The sequence below is a fragment of the Neolamprologus brichardi genome, chromosome 7, assembly GCF_056152115.1.
Source record: "Neolamprologus brichardi isolate AB-2024 chromosome 7, ASM5615211v1, whole genome shotgun sequence".
In the NCBI taxonomy this organism is placed as follows: domain Eukaryota; kingdom Metazoa; phylum Chordata; class Actinopteri; order Cichliformes; family Cichlidae; genus Neolamprologus; species Neolamprologus brichardi.
Window position 1 is genome coordinate 36,522,466 of NC_142110.1, and position 21,904 is coordinate 36,544,369.

The 21,904-nt window shown below is 41.8% G+C and overlaps 1 protein-coding gene across 2 annotated transcripts in view; it reads left to right on the forward strand.

The window, feature by feature from the left end:
• Positions 1-21,904, forward strand: part of LOC118453508 (NACHT, LRR and PYD domains-containing protein 3-like) — a 454,485-nt gene that overhangs the window by 332,016 nt on the left and 100,565 nt on the right. Inside the window, exons 4-6 of one of the 2 annotated variants that reach the window (XM_087843551.1) lie at positions 6,881-8,529; positions 11,387-11,560; positions 20,481-20,660. In XM_087843551.1, coding sequence (XP_087699677.1) covers positions 6,881-8,529; positions 11,387-11,560; positions 20,481-20,660 — 2,003 coding nt within the window. The remainder of the gene's footprint in view (positions 1-6,880; positions 8,530-11,386; positions 11,561-20,480; positions 20,661-21,904) is intronic. The other variant, XM_087843550.1, reaches the window with a different exon arrangement.

Consider the following 21,904-nt stretch of genomic DNA (forward strand, 5'->3'; position numbering starts at 1 on the left):
AGCTTCCTGGAAACTGTGACTGTAACAAGAGCAGAGATCAGATGTGGAAAGGGCTCATTCAAAGTTACCTGCACCTTTATCTTTATCTGCACCAAGTCTGATCTTTTTGATCATTCACATGATCTGAAAGCAACTTCAAATTCAAATATAAACCTGAGGGAAGAAACACTGACCAGCTCCACATTCATAGGAGACTGAAGACATAAAATAAAAGAAATGAAATAGCCAGTTGACCAGTGTGCTTATTTGAGGAACTGTTTAATATTTGATTTTTCATAAACTCTGAGACATTTTAAGTACATTTGTAAATGCGCCCTCTAGTGGAAATTTTGTATTGATGAAGATGAATCAAGGGTGGACATTTCAGCAAACAATGATCCCAAACACAGCCAGCTGGTTTCAGAGAGAGAAGATAAAGCTGATAGAACGGCCATTGACCTGACTCCTCACAGTTTATAGAAGGGGCCCTGTTGATGTGGAGAAACATCTGAGCACATGTGATGTGCAAGTTAAGAGCACTTTAGCATCTCATGGTGGTTACCTCGGAGACTGTCACTTTGTGTAGAGCCACGCCCACAGCGCAAGAATACATGCGTACGACTAATTTGCCCACACAGGAGGCATCTTGATGCTGTCATCATACACAAAGGCTTTTGTACAAAGGATTAAACAAACTGCAGCAAGTGTGTTCAAGACTTTTTCCCTGTCTTATTTCTCTTTATTACACATAATCTATGGAAACGTGTGGTTTGATTACTTTGCATGTGTGGATTTGATGGGTTGTTGCCACATCTGGTGAGATTTTCATGTCAACAGCACCTTCTGAAATATATTTCTTTAGAAAATTGGTGACACTGGTGAAATTCGTCCAATAGCCGCTCTATTTAAACCCCATAACCACACTGTGTAGCAACCTCACCACTACATGGCCACAGAGATTTCCACAGTATGCACCTGTGTGGAACAGGAACATGACACAAATGTATTACTGCTATGGAGCGCAAACGCCTGCAGAGAGTGATAACAACTGTGGAGAAGATCATCAGGACCCCGCTGCCCTCTCTGCAGAGCAGCTACCATCACAGAGTCCAGAGGAGAGACACACCTCTGCCGACGAAGGTTCAGAAGTGTGAAATCTAGAACATCCAGACTCAACAACTCCATCTTCCCCACTGCTATCAGACTCCTGAACAGCTGACCGACCTCAAACTGCAGTTTGCACATCAGGTCACTTTGCACACTAACTTCATTTTGCACATTAAACTCCTTTGTACATCCATGTACATCAACATCTGCAGACCACACGTGTCTTCAGTTACTTATTTGTACTTATTTGCAGTTATTTATCTTTTTATTTTATTTTTTTAAGTTATTTTTTATCCTTATTTTATCTTTTTATTTATTCTTATCTTGTTCTTTTAACCCTTATCTAACTTGGCATTGTGCATGCTATTTCTTCTGTACATATGACAATAAACGCTTTGAATCTTGAATTTGTTCACATCTGTATGTTTCAGATTTTGTCCTTCAGTCACAACCTGGTTCATCTTCATCTTAACTTCCTGCTTCTATCGTGGTTAAAGCTCATGAATCCTCTGGACATCAAACACTGATGGTGTTATTGGAGCTGAGTGAAGTTTGATGGCTTTATTATCCACGCTGTGACACATGGAAGCTGTCAGAGCAGAACACATGAAGTCAGCAGGTGTATTTAAATTCAATGTAAATTCAGGGACATGGAGCCCCTGTGGATCCTCTACCTAATCACACGAGCCAAGGTGTGAAAACGGGTGTGGGTCTCAATCAGCCAAGGTTTTGGGTGAACCCATTGTGAGATCTAGCCCCACGCTATCATGTGATTTCCTGTGATCAAATGTCCCAGGATGTGAGTGGGCGTTAAGACGTCCAAGTCCCTCTTCAAGCAACTTAAAGAAGTCCAGACGCTTTTCTTTCCAAGCTCCTTACAACATCATACATAGAACAACTTCCAGCTTCTTTTGCTCGGCTACAGTTTGGATGGATTTGCATTTAAAGATGCAACAAGACTAAAATGGTTAGGGTCAGGAGGTCAAAGGTCAGAGCTCCTGAGGGTCTGAGGGTGGCCTCACGCTGGAGAAGGATGAAGGAGTCTGACCTGAGCCAGTGTTTGACATGAACACATCAGCACTGCTATCAGTGAGCCTAACGACAGCCGTTAGCATCATTTCAGTGTTTCAGTCATAAAAACACTTCCTGTCACTGTGGTGGTTACAGTGACATCATGCAGTTTGTGCTCTGACCTCCAGAGGGCGACAAATCAGCACAGACAGAGAGCTCCATTCAAACTTTGCTGCCATCAGTAATAATTCTTCAAATATAATCATCAGTGTTTGAGCGGCTATGATATCAGGGACAATCTAGACATGTGTGACAATACTGAACATGTCACATGACCCACCTTAAACATCATGTGATCCACTCTCAGTCTGCACTTTCATTCATGACTTCAACAGGTTGAAATGAGCTTTGAACAAACATCAGTTCAGTGCTGAAATATTCAAACGCTTCAGGAAGAACAACAACAGATGTTTGTTCTTCAAACTGGAAAGCCAGCAGAAATAAATCACAGCCTGCCAGAGGTTTGGAGTTTCCGAGGTGCACCTGAACGCAGCACACAGTGTCAAATGCTCCTGATTGTCCTCAAACGTCTCTTTGGGTGTTTCCTTCCTGCTCAAAGTTTACTTTCACTTCCTGAACTTCGTGCAGTGGAGCTTGTTGTTGGTGTGTGAAGAAACTGTAAGTTTGCTTTGTTTCCTCCTTTAACAGTTTGTCTTTAGGAACTTTACTGTTTGTTCAGCTCATGTTTGATTTCTTCACACAACAAACTGTGTGTGTTTGTATTTCCGGTCTCTCCATTAAAGTCAGTGTGTAATGTTTCCTGGCTAACATCAGCTGTGTGCAGCTTAGTTCAGCACAAATCTGCCGCTCCATAGTTCACGGTAACGGACTCACAGCTGGACCAACGAGGCCGAGTGTGTCCGCCACTCTGAGCTACGTTCGTGTTTGTGTACTTATAGTTTGTACTTTGTGAGTTCACTCAGAGCCCACAGAGGACGCAGCGTACGTGATGACGTCACAGCCCTTTACCTCCTTTACTGTCACTGTGATTAATATTTACACACGAGACACCTGCAGAGCTCTGACGCTAAGCTAGCCACACAGCATGCTAACACTAAGCTAATGCTAAGCTAGCCAAGAACCCAGAGTGACGTTAAAGCTGAGTAAACACTGACCCCAGACCAGCACCGTGATAAAGTGAGCTGCTGCTGCTGAACCTGAACAGGTAACAAAGTGATGAGCAGTCAGGCTGCAGGTTTCTACCTGTTCATGTTTCTACAGTAGAATCACTTTGAAGTGTCTTTGTGCTGTTTCATCTTTGATTTGTGTTCATAAACACTCAGACAAACATCACGTGACCTCATCAGGATCTGTGTTGGTGTGTGGGGCTGTACCTCAGCTTTATGTTGTTACATGGTCATTTGTTCATTTTACACAGTAACATCAAAGTAATGTTATGAGGAGTAATGAAGTAACGTACACCATTACTTTTAATAATTGTTCTGTGTAATATGTGTAATAATGACTGTTTTGAGTAATGACCCAGCACCTATCACAAAAAGAGGAAATGCCTCCAACATGCACAAACATTTGATCCACAACATGCAGTTAATGTGCACAAATGTCTTTGATATGCTGCTCAGTGATGGTGGTGACTGTCAAAGCAGAGCTACTGAGAATCAATAAGTAATATCAATGATGGAATCAGAATCACTAAATTCTTATCATCCCTGTCAGTATCATACATGTGCTGTATAATGTGATAAATGTAGAGGTGCTGGCTGTTCTCTCACTCTGCTGTTTAGCTGTAAAGGACGCCTCCCTGCCTTTGTCTCATTCATGACCTTTAATCGTCTCTTCTAACATGCAGAGATCTGTATGATCTGTTTCATAGAGTCTAACCAGCCTGTACAGTTAACAACAACAGTCACTGCATCACTGACACACAAACGTCATCTCTGTCAATAAAAACATTCATACGTGGAATAAAAACACATCAGTGGATCATTGCTGGAGCTGCCGGGACTTCAGTGTTCAGGATCTCAACCAACAGCATCGACATGCTGCTCCAGATGTCTGTGCTCCAGATGTTTGTGCTACTGGTGTTTGTGCTCCACATGTCTGTGCTCCAGATGTCTGTGCTCGAGATGTCTGTGCTCCAGATGTCTGTGCTCCAGATGTTTGTGCTCCTGGTGTTTGTGCTCCAGGTGTTTGTGATCCAGATGTGCTCCAGGTGTTTGTGCTCTAGATGTCTGTGTTCCAGGTGTTTGTGCTCCAGATGTGCTCCAGGTGTCTGTGCTCCAGGTGTTTGTGCTCCAGATGTTTGTGCTCCAGGTGTTTGTGCTCCAGGTGTCTGTGTTCCTGGTGGAAAGGCAGTTTCAGTTTCCTCCTTGAAATAAGTGTTTATATTGTTGTTATACTGTTGACCCACCATTGATCACTTGACTCAATGAGTCACATGATGATCAATCATCATGTGACTCATCTAGGTCTAGGTCATTCTAGGTCACATGACAGGTCAGAGGTCACCAACTGTAACTCAGTTACTCCTGTTAATGTGAACTCACTGAGTGTTTGTGGTTTACCTCTCAGACTGACTGAAGATGATGATGGAGGAAGAGGAGGACAGAGCAGAGTCTGCAGGGTCCAGCTGTCCGTCTGTGAGGAGTGACCGGTCCAAAGGAAACAATCCAGACTTCAGTGGTGAACCTGGACCAACGAGGTCAGAGAGCTGAACACACTGAGTTACAGAAATAATTCTGCACTGACATTATAATCAGTGTTGATTCTGGTTGATTGTCTGACTGTGTTTGTGAGCTGAGAGGAAATGAAAATGAATTTGTAACAAAAATCAGTTTTGTCCAGTTTTCCTGTAAAAAGCTGAACTCTAATCTAAGAGGACTGTTACTGACAGGAAACAGCTGCATTATCTGCAGGCTGTGTGATCACAGCTGCTTCAATCATGTTTGTGTCTGCAGAGGTCAGAGGTCACAGTCTGCAGGGTCCAGCTGTCCGTCTGTGAGGAGTGACTGGTCCAAAGGTTATAATCCAGACTTCAGTGCTGAACCTGGACCAACGAGGTCAGAGAGCTGTGATGACTCCTTTACATGTTTGTGTTTCCTGGATAAATATGACCTGAAACATCCTCAGATTGTTACAAAGATTCATTAAAAAGAAAACAATGAAAGAGAAAAGATCCAAATGTTAGACTTGGTCATTTGCTGTTTGAGGACAGTGATGCTCATATCTGTGGGGAAAGTGTGACCTGAGTGGGTTCATGTTTGTCTTTAAAGAACAGAGCTGCTCTGATTCTCTTTGTGTCTGATCTGTTAAACAGTCTGAGAGGTCACACAGAGACCCAGCAGCTAAAGCCTGGATCATACTGGCTGCTGTTAATGAGACTCCATCAGGACAACACTGAACCACAGTGGTGTGGATGTAGTGGATAAATCCCACCATACTGATGCTCAGATTTAATCACAGGGAACAAACCAGATGTTACCTTCAGATTGTGACCTTTGGAGTGGACGATGCAGATTTCAATAGAGAATAAATATTGTTGTTTTTCAGCTGTGAAGAAAGAATCTAATTTTCTGAACTTAAGAATTTATGATGCTGGAAAAAACATGGAGACTATAACACAACATTTCCTCTGTATTCATAGAATGAATGTAAAACTGTCAGACATTCATTAAATATGCAAAATGTCTACAGAAACATCAGAGGGTCAGATGTGAAGCACTCAGTGATTTTGATAAAATGACTCATCAGTTATTGATCTGTACTACACTGATCTACCACGTTAGTAAAGCTGGTGTTCTGGTGGTGGAGGGAGACCTCGGATCATGCTCTGGTTTTGGAGCAGTGATCTGCTGATGGATCAGTTTAATGAGCTTCTTCAAAATCATCCCTGACATCACCACTGAAAGGACGTCCATAAACGTAGTAAAAATGACCCATATTTTCACAATCTGAGAGTTTAAAACTTGACAAAGTTGATTCAAATGAAGTTATTTGAGCAGAAACTCCTGGATCTTTATCCTGTGTTGAACTAATCCTTCATGGTTCCTCCACAGAGTGGAGCAGCAGAGCTCAGAGGTTCCCAGTGGTCAGTCTGCCCAGCAGCATCAAACACAGCTGGACTCCATATTTATGGTCTGTACATGTACAACAATTGCTGTTACATCTGTTCTGTTCACAGTCATCTCCATGCTGCTCTTTGTAGACCAGTGGTTTGTCAGTGTGTCCAACATGGATCTGATGTTTGGCTCCATGATTTCAGTCTGATTGGCTCATTCATAAATATTCTGTTCCAGCTGCTGGAGGACAACATCATCACTTTTCTGAAGAACGAGCTGAAGAAGATCCAGAAAGTTCTGAGTCCAGATTACCCAGAATGCTTAGAGAGTCAGAGGAGCAGCAGCAGGGAGGAATTTGTGAAGATCACAGTGGACTTCCTGAGGAGAATGAAGCAGGAGGAGCTGGCTGACAGTCTGCAGAGCAGTAAGAGGATTTATCTAAAGATTTAAAGTTTTGGATAAATGAACATTTTCCAGGGATGGAAAATGGAGCAACATGTTTTAAAGATTAGTTCTTTTTGGAATTGAGTGTTTATTTTTCTTCTCATTCAGAACTTCAAGCTGCAGTTTGTCATCGTAACCTTAAATCTGCTCTGAAGAAGAAGTTCCAGTGTGTGTTTGAGGGCATCGCTAAAGCAGGAAACCCAACCCTTCTGAATCAGATCTACACAGAGCTCTACATCACAGAGGGAGGGACTGCAGAGGTCAATGATGAACATGAGGTCAGACAGATTGAAACAGCATCCAGGAAACCAGACAGACCAGAAACAACAATCAGACAAGAAGACATCTTTAAAGCCTCACCTGGAAGAGACGAACCAATCAGAACAGTGCTGACAAAGGGAGTGGCTGGCATTGGGAAAACAGTCTTAACACAGAAATACAGCCTGGACTGGGCTGAAGACAAAGCCAACCAGGACATCCAGTTCATATTTCCATTCACTTTCAGAGAGCTGAATGTGCTGAAAGAGGAAAAGTTCAGCTTGGTGGGACTTGTTCATCACTTCTTTACTGAAACCAAAGAAGCAGGAATCTGCAGCTTTGAAGACTTCCAGGTTGTGTTCATCTTTGATGGTCTGGATGAGTGTCGACTTCCTCTGGACTTCCACAAAACTACAATCCTAACTGACCCTAGAAAGTCCACCTCAGTGGATGTGCTGCTGATAAACCTCATCAGGGGGAAACTGCTTCCCTCTGCTCACCTCTGGATAACCACACGACCTGCAGCAGCCAATCAGATCCCTCCTGACTGTGTTAGCATGGTGACAGAGGTCAGAGGGTTCACTGACCCACAGAAGGAGGAGTACTTCAGGAAGAGATTCAGAGATGAGGAGCAGGCCAGCAGGATCATCTCCCACATCAAGACATCACGAAGCCTCCACATCATGTGCCACATCCCAGTCTTCTGCTGGATCACTGCTACAGTTCTGGAGGATGTGCTGGAAACCAGAGAGGGAGGACAGCTGCCCAAGACCCTGACTGAGATGTACATCCACTTCCTGGTGGTTCAGGCCAAAGTGAAGAAGGTCAAGTATGATGGAGGAGCTGAGACAGATCCACACTGGAGTCCAGAGAGCAAGAAGATGATTGAGTCTCTGGGAAAACTGGCTTTTGATCAGCTGCAGAAAGGAAACCTGATCTTCTATGAACCAGACCTGACAGAGTGTGGCATCGATATCAGAGCAGCCTCAGTGTACTCAGGAGTGTTCACACAGATCTTTAAAGAGGAGAGCGGACTGTACCAGGACAAGGTGTTCTGCTTCATCCACCTGAGTGTTCAGGAGTTTCTGGCTGCTCTTCATGTCCATCTGACCTTCATCAACTCTGGACTCAATCTGCTGGAAGAACAACAAACAACCTCTACATGGTCTAAACTATTTAACAAACTAAAACTTCAATCTCTCCACCAGAGTGCTGTGAACAAGTCCTTACAGAGTCCAAATGGACACCTGGACTTGTTCCTCCGCTTCCTCCTGGGTCTTTCACTGCAGACCAATCAGAGTCTCCTACGAGGTCTGCTGACACAGACAGGAAGTAGCTCACAGACCAATCAGGAAACAGTCCAGTACATCAAGGAGAAGCTCAGTAAGAATCTGTCTGCAGAGAAAAGCATCAATCTGTTCCACTGTCTGAATGAACTGAATGATCGTTCTCTAGTGGAGGAGATCCAACAGTCCCTGAGATCAGGAAGTCTCTCCACAGATAAACTGTCTCCTGCTCAGTGGTCGGCTCTGGTCTTCATCTTACTGTCATCAGAAGAAGATCTGGATGTGTTTGACCTGAAGAAATACTCTGCTTCAGAGGAGGCTCTTCTGAGGCTGCTGCCAGTGGTCAAAGCCTCCAACAAAGCTCAGTGAGTACATTTGTACTCATGTCTTTACTTTTAACATCCAACTGTGTCAGTAATTTATTTCACCAGGCTTTCTGTCTTTTTATGAATTTGTATCCTAAAGTTTTCGGATTTCTCCAATACTACTGTAACCTCTTTGATGCCTCCAGAACTCGGTGTACTCGAGATGCTGGATTCACCATAAACTCTGATCATCACTGCTGCTGTTATGTTATCAGTGTTTGTTTAAAAACTTAGGCTGCATGTGCCTAATGTTGTGATACTTTATATTCACATGCATGCTCCTAGATACATTTCTACTGCAGGTCTATTTTTAGTCACAAATGTTGGTGAAACACTTGCTTTTACATGCATGGTGGGTCCTGCATTAAAGAAAGCATTTGAATTACTCAGTGAATCCTGGCAGCCAGAGAAACATCCTTAGTTCCACTTTAAACTAAACTCTGCTTCGGTCTTCCACAGTGTGTTTGTTGTTTCTTTGTTGTTGTTGGCCTGCTCTCTCCTCTCACTCCAATCTGGTTGCAGCAGATGTTTGTCCCTCCCTGAACCTGCAGACTTGGGTGCAGCACCTCAGTTCATCTTCAGTCTGAAACCAGCTGTTTTAGCTATATCCCCTCAAGCACAGCTTCCCTGGTTTTCTCTGCTGTGGTTGCTATAAAATGTAATCCTGATTAAAAAAAAAAAGAAAAACCTCAAGTCAGACTTGATGCCATTTATTGGCAGCATGGTGCCTGTTTGTCAGTCTTTGGTGATAAACTGCAGCACAGTCTAAAGCAAACCTTCTGACTTTATTGACTTTATGCATGTATATATTCTTCCTGTTCACCTTGGACACACAGCAGCTCTCTGTTTGTTATGATTGGACCTAGAACACAATTCAGATCAGCCAACATATCCTAATCTAGATTATTTTTAAGGTGGTATCTGGGACGAAAAGTTAAAAATCAGCTTGGATGGCCTGTACTGTATGATGGCCTTGGTTGCACCAGATTGATAGCCATGCAGGGTGGTTCACTCCTTGGGCAAGAAGACCGAGGAGTGAGCCACCCTCGGTCAAAGCTTGGTCATTCAAGCTCACTGTTTTCCCCTTGTTGGTTGATGATAAGTATTTTTTTTTTTACCTGACTTATAGTCATCATTGTCTTCAAATTAACTCACACACTGCTGACTGCTGTAGCTTACCTCACTGAGCAGGTGACCCATGTACTGAAAGTTAGAGTCGTGACTCCAGGGCCTGGTTTGAGTCTGCCCAAGACCATTTCCTGTGTGTTATTCTCCTCACTTCTCCCTCCCTTCCTGTCTTCTCTGTCCTATACAGTGAAGACAAAAGGCCTCAAGTTCTGAAAACTCTTCCCCTTCATCATCTTCCAAATCATCTCTCTCATCTAAAATCACCAGTATTCTCTGAGTAGAGAATCTTTTCACAGTGGGTAAAGTTATTTATTTGTTGTGTTCCTATTTGCAGCTGGGATAGATTGTGAAAAACTATTGGCTGCCAAAATTACATCCAGTTTAGAAGAAAAACATTGAGTGAAGTGTTTGTTTCATCATCCTTCACAACTCATCAACCAGGTGTCACAAACTGCAGCAGAACAGTACAAAGCACGTCATACTGGATGGCTGCAGCAACCAGAGTTTTACCTACCTTTGGTATTTCTTGACGGCATCAGCGTAATATTTACTGAATAGAGTCGTCTTCTGTAATCTATTCAGATTCAGAACACTGTATTTATTTTCAAGGGGCAATTAGGATACTGACCTTGCCAACCGTACATACAATACACAAACATCACATTGGGGAGACAGGTCAGGCTAGGTAGCTGGCCGGTCAGCCGCTAGAGCAGCGACCCGGAACCGAACAGCAGAAAATGCACAACATCAGGAAAGATGAGGAGAAAAAAGAACTCCCCCCAGACTGAGCTCCAACAGGGAGGTCAGTTTGAGAACAGAAAAAAATGACCTTAGCGCAGAACACATGAAAACTCTTAATACGCCATAGAAACACATGACAAGCAACAGGGATGGGTAAAAGGTGAGAGACAGCCGGTGTAGACAGCGCATCCGGGCCTGCAGCATTAGCGCTGGTCTCCTCGACCCACCGTCTGCACCGGGAGGGGATAAGCATGCTTAGGATGGGAAGGAACAGTCTAAACACCGTCTCTTATCAGGGTGAGATTTGTTATGTTCAGCTCCAGCCTTGACCACAGCTGGCGGCGGTATGTTAGCCGCATGAAATGATGGTGGTTTTCTTTGGTGCGAACAACTGCATGTCAGTGTCACAGCTGATCTAACAGTCCGTCACTCGTCTCTCAATCTCCCGTTGGAGAGCCACAAGCTTCTCTGAGAGGTTATCAGTTTTGCGCTCAAAGAGCAAAGTCTGAGAACTCATGACCGCCATGAGCTTCTTCAAGATCTTATCTTTGCTGCGTTCAATGAGCCCATTTTGAGAAGTCACGACCCGTCACATTGTTTCAGTCACAGCGGGCAGCCTTGTGGGGTTTTGATCAGCTGATTACGCTTTCTTTAATCTTCAATAAGCCAGGGCCAAGCCAGCTCAGATCAGCAAGAACCCTTTGCTGCTGTGAATGTTCGTGCTGCTATATTTCAGTATCAGGCTTTAAATGTACAAATGGATCTGAGAAGATTTCCAATCATGTTTCTACTAGATTTACAGTTTGTTTTCATGTCATCTGACTCAGAAGGTGGAGCAGGTGGAGCTTACAAGGAGTAAGTGCTGATATAGAAGAAGAGTTGTGTTTTAATGAAGCTATTTAGTTAACCAATAATTGTATTGCATGCTGGCATTAAAAAATGTTTCATTTGACTGATTTAATTAATTTGTTTGTTTGTTTTCTTCCAGACTGAGTGGCTGTAACCTCTCAGAGAGAAGCTGTGAAGGTCTGTCCTCAGTTCTCAACTCCCAGTCCTCTAGTCTGAAAGAGCTGGACCTGAGTAACAATGACCTGCGGGATTCAGGAGTGACGCTTCTGTCTGCTGCAATGCAGAGTCCACATTGTACACTGGAAACTCTCAGGTCAGGATTCAAACATATCATTAAATGATATTATTGTATAAACAACCAAGCTTTATAGAATTGGCAGGTGGACTTTTCTTTATCTCTGGATTGCTTAGGAGATTCTTAATTACAGTCTGAAGATTTTTTACAGTCACATATTTTCTTTTAATAGTAAAACAGAATTATTGTTCAGTTCAATGAGCAGGTAGCTGTGAGATTCATAATAATGAGGTATATTTGTATTAAAGATGACTAAACTTGAACAGTAGCTGTGTGAGTTACTGTGTTTGCTCATGTGTGCTGATGTTGTGAGTAATTTAAAGCTGAAGTAAACTTGTAATGAGTTTAATAGAGTTTCTGAAGTAAGTGTACTTGGAGATATTTATGTGTTTACTAAAGTCCAGGAGCAGGAGACTGTGTGTAGCATAGAGGAACCCAGACCTCAGCTTTGTCTCCTGGGTTTCTGTTGCTGCTGTTACAGTTTCCCCTCATTGTTCCCTTCAACAGTCTCCTCACTGTAACAAATCAAACTGTTACTGTATAGATTCACGTCTGAATGTTGCCATGTGCTATTAAAACTAAAAGTGATGTTTCATACACCCACCTGGTTCAGTCACACAGTAACTGATGGTAAATAATGTTTGTGTTGAGCACATCGTACAGGTCAGCTGCTCCACACAGATCTCAGGTTTACATGCTGGAACAGTTCGTGATCATGAAGGATAACCCTCACTTCCTCTTTGTTTCATACAGATGTGACATGAACAATAACACATTCATGAAATCCTTTTAGGAACACAAGCACTATTGTAGCTGGAGAATATATTTGAATGTAGGATAATGTAGGGGAACATAAACAACAGTAATAACTAACCACCACCTCACCATTTGGGTTGGTAGCTGCATGTTGATTGATGAAGTCATTTTCTTCTTCCTCCATTTCTACCTTATTAACATCAGATTAAAAGCTGCACAGATACAGGCACTGGACATGTTTAGCCTAGCTTTGTACAAGGACTGGACATGGGGGAAACGGCTCTCATCACTGGATCAAAACATGAAAACAAATCTGAAGTAAAGTTTTGTTGAAGTGAACTGTGGTGGTGCCCAATGTTCCCTCTAAGCTGCGCACGTGCGCAATTGCGCGCTGCTGGCACGGTCTCTGCGCACAGAAAATCTGTGTTGAGCACAAAAAAAAAAATCAAATCTCAATTGAAATTAAAATTAAAACTTTAACAATTCTGTTTTGCAGTGTTAGTCAGTGACTGGCTGCTCCCATATGGGATTAGAACGATGCCGCCTTATCCCATAGTCCAGCCAATGATCCGATTCACATTCGTATATACGCAGCTAATCAACGTGGTTGACTGACAGCGTCCTTATGTGCCGACACCGGTGTTTTAGCGAGCAAAGCGGCTGATGTGGAGTGAAGCCACGTTAATGACAACGTGTACAACTATTGGAGATGTGAGCAGGACAGATGGAACAATTGATGGAAAAAGTGTGGACTTTATACCAGTTTTTAAATTGTGTTGATCGGCCACATAAAACCAGAGTTATGATAAAAATATCTGCAATGTTTGGTTTTCTTCCTGAATACTGTCGTTGTTTATAACAACGATAGTATTCAGTATTTATTGCAACAAACTTTGTTTGCAAAACTCAGTAACTTTTTTGAAGAAGTAACTATATAATTATAAATATGTTTGTTTTCTTTACAGTTCCAACCTTTTATATAACCTTTTGAAGGAAAAACACGACTTTTTCAAATCTTTGTCCTGTTTTTATGATAAATGTACGACTTTAATGTGAAACATTCAGAGTTTTTTCTCTTGTTGTGTTTGTTTGAAGCTGCTTCCTGTTGGCTTCAGCTGTTTGGAGTTTCCATTTTCTAAACTTCTACATTCTGAACCATCTTCAGCTCTGAACAGATGATGAAACACTGAATGATTTCAAGCTCACACTTTGTCTAATAAACTTACATCTTTCATTCTTTATACAGATTGTGGGGCTGTGGTTTGTCAGAGATCAGCTGTGATTATCTGGCAGCAGCACTGAAGTCCAACCCCTCCCATCTGACAGAGCTGGAGTTGAGTAAAAACAACAAGCTGCAGGATCCAGGAGTGAAGCATCTGTGTGGTTTTCTGGAGAGTCCAGGATGTAAACTTGAAACTCTGAGGTCAGTCAGCATGTTTTCATTGTGCTGAGATGAATATGATGTGAAAGTTGTGCTGACACTAAACTACAGACATTAGGCTGATATTATACTGATCCACACTGAGGATCTTCATGGTAAAGTCTGTTTTCTTCTTCTCTGGTTTAGTCCATTGACTGCAGCAGAACAATGTTCACATTTCAAACAGTGATACTCAACGTATGGCCCGCGGCCCACATGCGGCCTGCCCACCTTTCCTGATTCAGAGAGAGGGGACCCTGATTAACTGTGTAGTGTTCTTCCTCACAGTTCTAAGTATCAGACACAACAATGAATAATCCACAGCTGGCTATCTTTAGCAGGTCAAAGGTCACGGCACACAGCAGACAGTGGGAAATATTATAATTCTGATCATTTATCAGCACATATCCATATATATAAAAACAAAGCTGACACTGTGAGACTTGATCAGAGGTGTGATCATCACAGCAGAGGCCTTTGTGTCAAAGTCACTGAGGATCAAACAGAAACACATGAAGCAGATTTTCCTGTTCTGGCTTTTTATAGCAGATAACCTTCAAAATATTCTGCAGTCGATCAAAAACTGAAGCAAACCATGAATCAACATGTGAACATGAGCTGATGCTGCTGACGTGAAGCAAAGTTACAGAGGTTTGATTACAGACACAGCTGAGAGTTTGTAATCTGTCATCATTTTAAAAGGTTTAAATTTCTTCAGTATTGAACAGCAGAAATGAGACTTTGTTTTCGGAGGCCGACAGCAGTGAACACAACAGCAGACTGGTGCCTAATAAGCAGTGAATAATGCAGAAAACAGATTTTTGAAGGTAAACTGTTCTTGAAGTACACTGAGAGAGAGAGAGCTGTGCAGGAAGTAAATGTCAAAGTCAGAGAGAATTCATGACGATGTTCATCAAACGTGAAGCAGAGTTTGGATCTTCTTTTGCTGCTGGTTCACTCAGTTTTGGTTGGAGAAAGATGAAACCTGCAGCTTCAGGATCTGTGAGCTGTCCACTTTCAGCCCCGACGGCGTGTCCGTGTACGTGCCGTCGAGTGAACGATCCACGCTCTGTATTTCCATCTTTGTGTGTTTAGCTGCTCTCATTTACTGTTTTATCTGTTTGGTTGTTGTGGAATTCCTTTTTATTATTTATTATTTATTTATTTTTAGAAAGAGGGGCAATACATATTAATGAACATTTTAACAAATGTAAATATGCCAGATTATAGCCTTGGGCAAATTTCCATCTGCAGACCCTCTGGCAGGTTGGTGTTAAACACAAGTTAGTAAAAACATACAGAGACACTATTTACAGGTCATGTGACAAGGATAAAAACAGTGATCACATTCTACTAGAACAAACAATGACAAGGAGCGTGGACAAAGAGGACAGTATAGATAACAATAACGGAAACACATCAATTATATTGAACAAACCCCAGTATTGTACATGCCCTGACCGTCGTGATATTGCGTTCACCCATTGCACTAACAGTTGTTTCCCTTTTTGTAATACACTAACTCTTTTTCCCATCCAATATAAAGCATGATTATTAAACATGATTACATGTTTGTGTGTCCCTCAGCCGCCCTTTTAAGTGACTCTTAAAGATGGGTAAACTTGTACTTTCCCTCACTGACAGTGGAAGACTATTCCAGCAGCTCCTTCCCTGATATGACAGAGCAGCTGTGAAAAGGTGGTCCGCCTGAATGTCAATTCATAATCACCTCTAACAGTGGCTCGAGTCAGTTGAGACCCGGCAACACTGCTAGACTTTTGTTTAATAAAATCACTCATTGGTGGAGGCGCCAGACCATGTATAACTTTGTATATTAGACAGGTAGATTTAAATAATTTGAAATGAGTAAAATTTAAAAACTTGTATTTTTCTAAAATTTGACAATGGTTAAATGAAAAAGGTTTTTTATCTAATATTTTCAATGCTCTTTTGTAGCATACCTCGATTGGCCCAATAGCAGCAGAGCTCGTATAGTACCAACTTGTAACACAATATTCAATATGAGCCGGTATCATAGAATGCAGGAATGTAATCGCTGCTATGTCTGTTAATGATGTGTGGATATGTCTAAAGTTCTGTATATTAACATTTACAGTTTTCACTACTTTATTAATGTGTTTTTTAAAGGATAATTTTGAGTCTAGTAGCACTCCCAAATACTTAAATTCCTCAACATTAATTAATTCTTGTGCACCCAAGCAGACTTTTACTGCAGCCACGGTTGTTTTAGGTTTACTAAAAAACATTGATACAGTCTTTTTAAAATTAAGGCACAAGCATGAGTCATTCAGCCATTTTTGTAAATCATGTAATGCCAGTGAAAGCTGATGGGCTGCATCATCAGCAGTTTTGGCTTGCGTAAAAATTACCGTATCATCAGCGTACATAATCGTGTCCACATCTTTGCACACATTAGGCAAGTCATTTACATAAAGTGAAAATAACAGGGGGCCTAGAATTGAACCCTGGGGGACACCTTGCGTACAGTGAAGATAGGGTGACTTGCTATTCTTTATTTGCACGCATTGTTTTCTATCTGATAGATAAGACTGTATCCATTTAACGGTGTGATTACTAAAGTTAAATGTTGACAGTCTAGACAAGAGCTTAAGATGATTCACAGTGTCAAACGCACGCTCGAAATCATGAAAAACAGCCGCAACATAATTGCTCTTGTCTAAGTAAGATTTCACTCTCTCAACAAAAACACAGACAGCCGTTTCAGTTGAATGAAGAGTGCGAAATCCGAATTGCATAGGGTGCAAACCCGGATTGGAGTCATTAAGATGTTTGATGATAGAATTAGCAACCCACTTTTCTGCTATCTTTGAAAAGATAGGGAGTATGCTAATAGGTCGATAATTAGCAGGGTCTGTTTTATCACCCAATTCATAAATTGGTGTAACTTTTTCCACCTTCTAACTCAGAGGAACGACTGCCTGCGTCATTGAGAAATTAATAAGATGGGTCACAGGCACCAAAAGACAAGATTTATAATGCTTCAAGAAATTGGTATCACATCCAAACTCATCCCTGGCTTTAGAACTTCTTAATTTAGAGATTATATTTTCTACTTCATTTTCTGTAATTTTCTGAATATTGAACTTTGAATCTGGAGAAGGAACATCCTCTTTGGTGTCGGTATTTCCAATACTTTGTTGAGGGTCACAAGAATTAGAAAACAATTGTGCAATTTCAGTAATAGTTCTTTGGAAAAAATCATTTAATTTAGTAGCTCGGCTGAGAGGCTCTGATACCAGTTCATTGGCAAATTTAAGTTCAAGGTCTGTATCAGCATTATGCTTACTGTTACCAAGGAGTTTGTTAATATTTTCCCAAATTAGGTTACAGTTTCCTTTGGCACTATTAATTACAGTCATAAAAATTTTGCTTTTGCCATTCTCAAAGTTTGTGTGACTTTATTCCTTGTAGATATAAAATGTAATCGATCAGTATTTAATCCAGATTGTAACGATTTTTTAAGTAACTGGTCTCTGAGTCTCATAAGCTGTTTACATTTAGTATTAATCCAAGGCAAGGAATAAACTTGTTTCTTTATATAGCTCTCTTTCTGAAACTGTGACAAGACCCCTTTAATAGCACAGTATAATAGATCACAACATTTATTAGTGTCATCATAGGATAGTATGCTAGTCCAATCAAAATTATTTAGAGCTGCCATTAAATGTTGCTCTTGACTATTTGGAATAAATGTTTTTTTTATATTCATACTTTTACTGACACATCTCAGTCGCTTTTTAGTCAGCTTTCTAGAGAAGAATATTGCATTGTGGTCAGACAAGCCAGTCAAAAAGTTATGTTTTTATCATTCTATCCGGTTTGTTAGAAAACACCAGGTCTATTAGAGTTCTAGAGCGATTTGTTATTCTAGTGGGATCATTGATCATTTGTTTTAAACTAAAATTATCTGTGATTTCTTTTAGTTTCTTTCTGTCGCTTTTGTTATCCCAAATACATTTAAGTCTCCCATTAGGATAAGTTCATTGTTGAAGTCGCAAGCATTCAGAAGTGCCTTGAATTGGTCATAAAAATCTACTTTTGCTAAAGGTGGGCGATAAAGACATAAAACAGTAAATGACATTTCTGCTGAGAGTGACACTTTAACTCCAACACATTCAACAGAGATTTCATTGGGCCAGATTATTTGTGTACATTTTAGAGAGTCCTTCATATACAATAACACCCCTCCCCCTTTCCTTGATGCCTATCTTTTCTGAAGACATGGTAGCCTTGTAGAGTTAACAGTGTTTGTCGAGAAGAGGGTTTGAGCCCAGTTTCCGAAAGTCCCATGAAATCAACATTTGAATTAATGAGAAGATGTTCCAGTTGTTCCCTCTTAGGGGCCATGCTGCGTATGTTCAGATGGCCACCTAGGAGCCCTTTGTCTTTACACTGTGAATCCCATATAGTCCTAGCTTGATTAAGAGTCCGAAATAACTTAAACGATCGATGCTTTTTAAACACAGGGTTCCTCTGTGTACCCATGGGTGTGATAGGTTGTGTTGACTTACTAGGTTTAGTTGTAATCGGGACCTGCAATGATGGTGTTAGCCCAGGAAGCTGCTGTAGCCCAGGTAGCAGTGATGGTGTTAGTTCAGGAGGCTGCTGTAACCCTGGTAGCAGTGATGGTGTTAGTCCAGAAGGCTGCTGTAGCCCAGGTAGCAGTGATGGTGTTAGTCCAGGAGGCTGCTGTAACCCTGGTAGCAATGATGGTGTTAGCCCAGGAAGCTGCTGTAGCCCAGGTAGCAGTGATGGTGTTAGTCCAGAAGGCTGCTATAGCCCTGGTTGCAGTGATGGTGTTGGTCCAGGAGGCTGCTGTAGCCCCGGTAGCAGTGATGGTGTTAGTGCAGGACGCTGCTGTAGCCCAGGTGGCAGTGATGGTGTAAGACCAGGATGCTGTTGTAGCCCTGGTAGCAGTGATGGTGTTAGCCCAGGAAGCTGCTGTAGGCCAGGAAGCAGTGATGGTGTTAGCCCAGGAAGCTGCTGTAGGCCAGGAAGCAGTGATGGTGTTAGCCCAGGATGCTGTTGTAGCCCTGGTAGCAGTGATGGTGTTAGCCCAGGAAGCTGCTGTAGCCCAGGTAGCAGTGATGGTGTTAGCCTAGGAAGCTGCTGTAGCCTAGGGAGCTTCTGTAGCCCTGGTAGCAGTGATGGTGTTAGACCAGGGAGCTGCTGTAGCCGAGGTAGCAGTGATGGTGTTAACCCTGGGAGCTGCTGTAGCCCAGGTAGCAGTGATGGTGTTAGCCCAGGGAGCTGCTGTACCCCAGGTAGCAGTGATGGTGTTAGCCCTGGGAGCTGCTGTAGCCCAGGTAGCAGTGATGGTGTTAGCCCAGGGAGCTGCTGAGACTGTAGCACAGGACTTGAAACAGGTCCGGTGTTACGCTCAACATCGCCAGCCAGAAGTATTATCATCAAGAGATTCACAACCCCCAGGAATGATCTAGATACCGTTTTAACACGTTTACCTGGGGGCGGCCTAGCATGTCCACAATCCAGGATTCTTGAGTACAAAAGATGTTGGCTCCTCTTGGCTGGGTGGAGAGTTAAATTAATCATTTTCCGTGAATACATTAAGCTCAAGAGGAGGTAGAAAGACAAGAAAAGACCAAACAAACATGGCAAAATCCAAGGTTTTTTGATATATTTTTTTGGCAAACACACAGGACCTGCCTGACTCTGTGGCTTCACCCTGGCGGCCATCTTGCATCCCCTTTTGGGAGCTTTAACCTGAGATTCTGGCAAAATACATTTATATTAAAAATCGATTCAGGATTGAATGAATCAACATCGCTTTATTCAAATTAAAACCATTTAAATAGAAAAATCCTTTTTTTTACACCTGCCTCTAATGCTGGGTAATGTCAGCTAGTGTATGTGCAGCTGGCTGTGAGGCTCAGGGAGCGTCTACAAAGTGCAACACTGAAAGAACATCATCCATAAATATTTAGTAATAACTGGACTCTCATACAGCGAGACTCAAATGCCTTTAAACATCAGCTTATCCTGCTGATCCAAGTCCAACACTGAGTTTGTAAAAACATGTTTGTCAATCATTTTGTTTGGTTTCTGAGGAAAATGATTCAATAACTTGCTGCTAATACACAACATTTCATCATAATTCCTCATAACCCTCTTTTGTCTGACCATTTGATCCCATTTGAATTTGCAATAAAGGATCCACAGAGTTTGGTGACAATAATGACAGTAGATGTTTGTGTGATGGAAGCAAATGAGTGTGTGATGTTCTTTCAGTGTTGCGCTTTGTAGACGCTCCCTGAGCACTGGTCTTACAGCCAGCTGCACATAGAGACCAGTGTTGTTAGTCCAGGTCAGAAGATGACTTGTTGGAAGGAAAATGAGCTTGTAGTTTGTCTGCTTTAATAATGTGACTGGAAAAAGGTGTTGGACTTCAAATATGTCCATTTCTTTCACACTTCACCTTTAAAAGTGAAGCCTTGTGGTTCCTGGAAGGAAAAACACGACTCTTTCAAGTCTTTTTCTGTTTTTATGATAAATGTATGACTTTAGTGTGAAACATTCAGAGTTTTTTCTCTTGTTGTGTTTGTTTGAAGCTGCTTCCTGTTGGCTTCAGCTGTTTGGAGTTTCCATTTTCTAAACTTCTACATTCTGAACCTTCTTCAGCTCTGAACAGATGATGAAACACTGAATGATTTCAAGCTCACACTTTGTCTAATAAACTTACATCTTTCATTCTTTATTCAGATTGAAGGACTGTGATTTGTCAGAGATCAGCTGTGATTATCTGGCAGCAGCACTGAAGTCCAACCCCTCGTATCCCAGAGTGCTGGACCTGAGTGGAGACTACAAGAACCTGCAGGATTCAGGAGTGAAGCAGCTGTGTGTTCTTCTGGAGAATCCACGATGTCGATTTGAAACTCTCAGGTCAGTCACATGTTTTAGTTGTGCTGAGATGAATATGATGTGAAAGTTGTGCTGACACTGTGGATCAGTAGGCCCACACACCTCTATACAGGAAGTCTGGTTCTACTCTTTGTAGAACTTCTGATTCCTGATCCTCTGAGTCTGACTCAGTAGATAATGCAGAGTTCTGAGCTGATGTGGGTGAGTGGACTCAGGCAGCCTGACAGTCTTGATGTCCAGGTCTTCCCTGCTTGTCCTGATACAAACAAACCTGAGTATCCTTGCAGGTCAGATCTTATCAGTCACACCTGTTAGTGCAGCTCTCCTCTAGATTGTAGTGCTTGTTAAACTAGGATGATTTTAGGAGCCTGGACCGCAGACTCCAAGGGAAGATATTACTTGGAAAGACTAAACCAACCTATTAGAGGTGTTTGCACTAACATAGAATAATAGTCAGATTTACATCTTTATTGTCTCACAAAGGGTTAAAAAGTGAATGTGCACAGAGAGGTTGGTGGTGAGACGGGCACTTTCAGCACTTTAGATGTGTTCCAGCTCAGTGTTCATGGAAATAATCCGGAAAGCAGGATTCCTTGATGAATGTCACATCTTCTTAAAGTTATAATCCACAGGGAAAACTTTGAAACTGTCGATCTGATATCTACTCAACCAATCAGGTGTTTGATCTCCAGCCCCACCTTATTATCAGTTTCTCTCTCTCTTTTTCACATCTGAATTATCTTCACTTCACATTTCAGTCAGTTCAGATTTCATTAGCACGTTCACTTTAGCACAATCCATTTTAATCCAAACACCTTTCTCTTTAAACTCTGTCTGTCAGTCACAGTATATCCAGTACAGTCCTCTTTTTCACTGAGTCACACACATTCAGAGATCAGAGTGTCCTGTGTGTGCTCTCATTCACTCACACTTACTCTCATATGGCTAAAGTCTGTTTGTACACAGAGTTAGGCCTGTCTCTACAATCATTATTTTATTACTTTTATTCTGATTCATCAAAGCCAAACTCAAGCATCTTTATATTTACTGATTATGTTCTCATCAATAATTAACAGTCAGTACATTCAGATATGAATCATAATTCAGTGTTTAACATATTATCACAGATGGACTCCACAGGAGATCTCCTTTATGAAGAAACTGTGAAAGTTTGTCCAACAGTGGGAAACATTTCAGAGAACATCTCAGAGAATATCTGTGAAGCAGAAACTAAACATAATAATAGAAGAAAAGCCAAATAATGA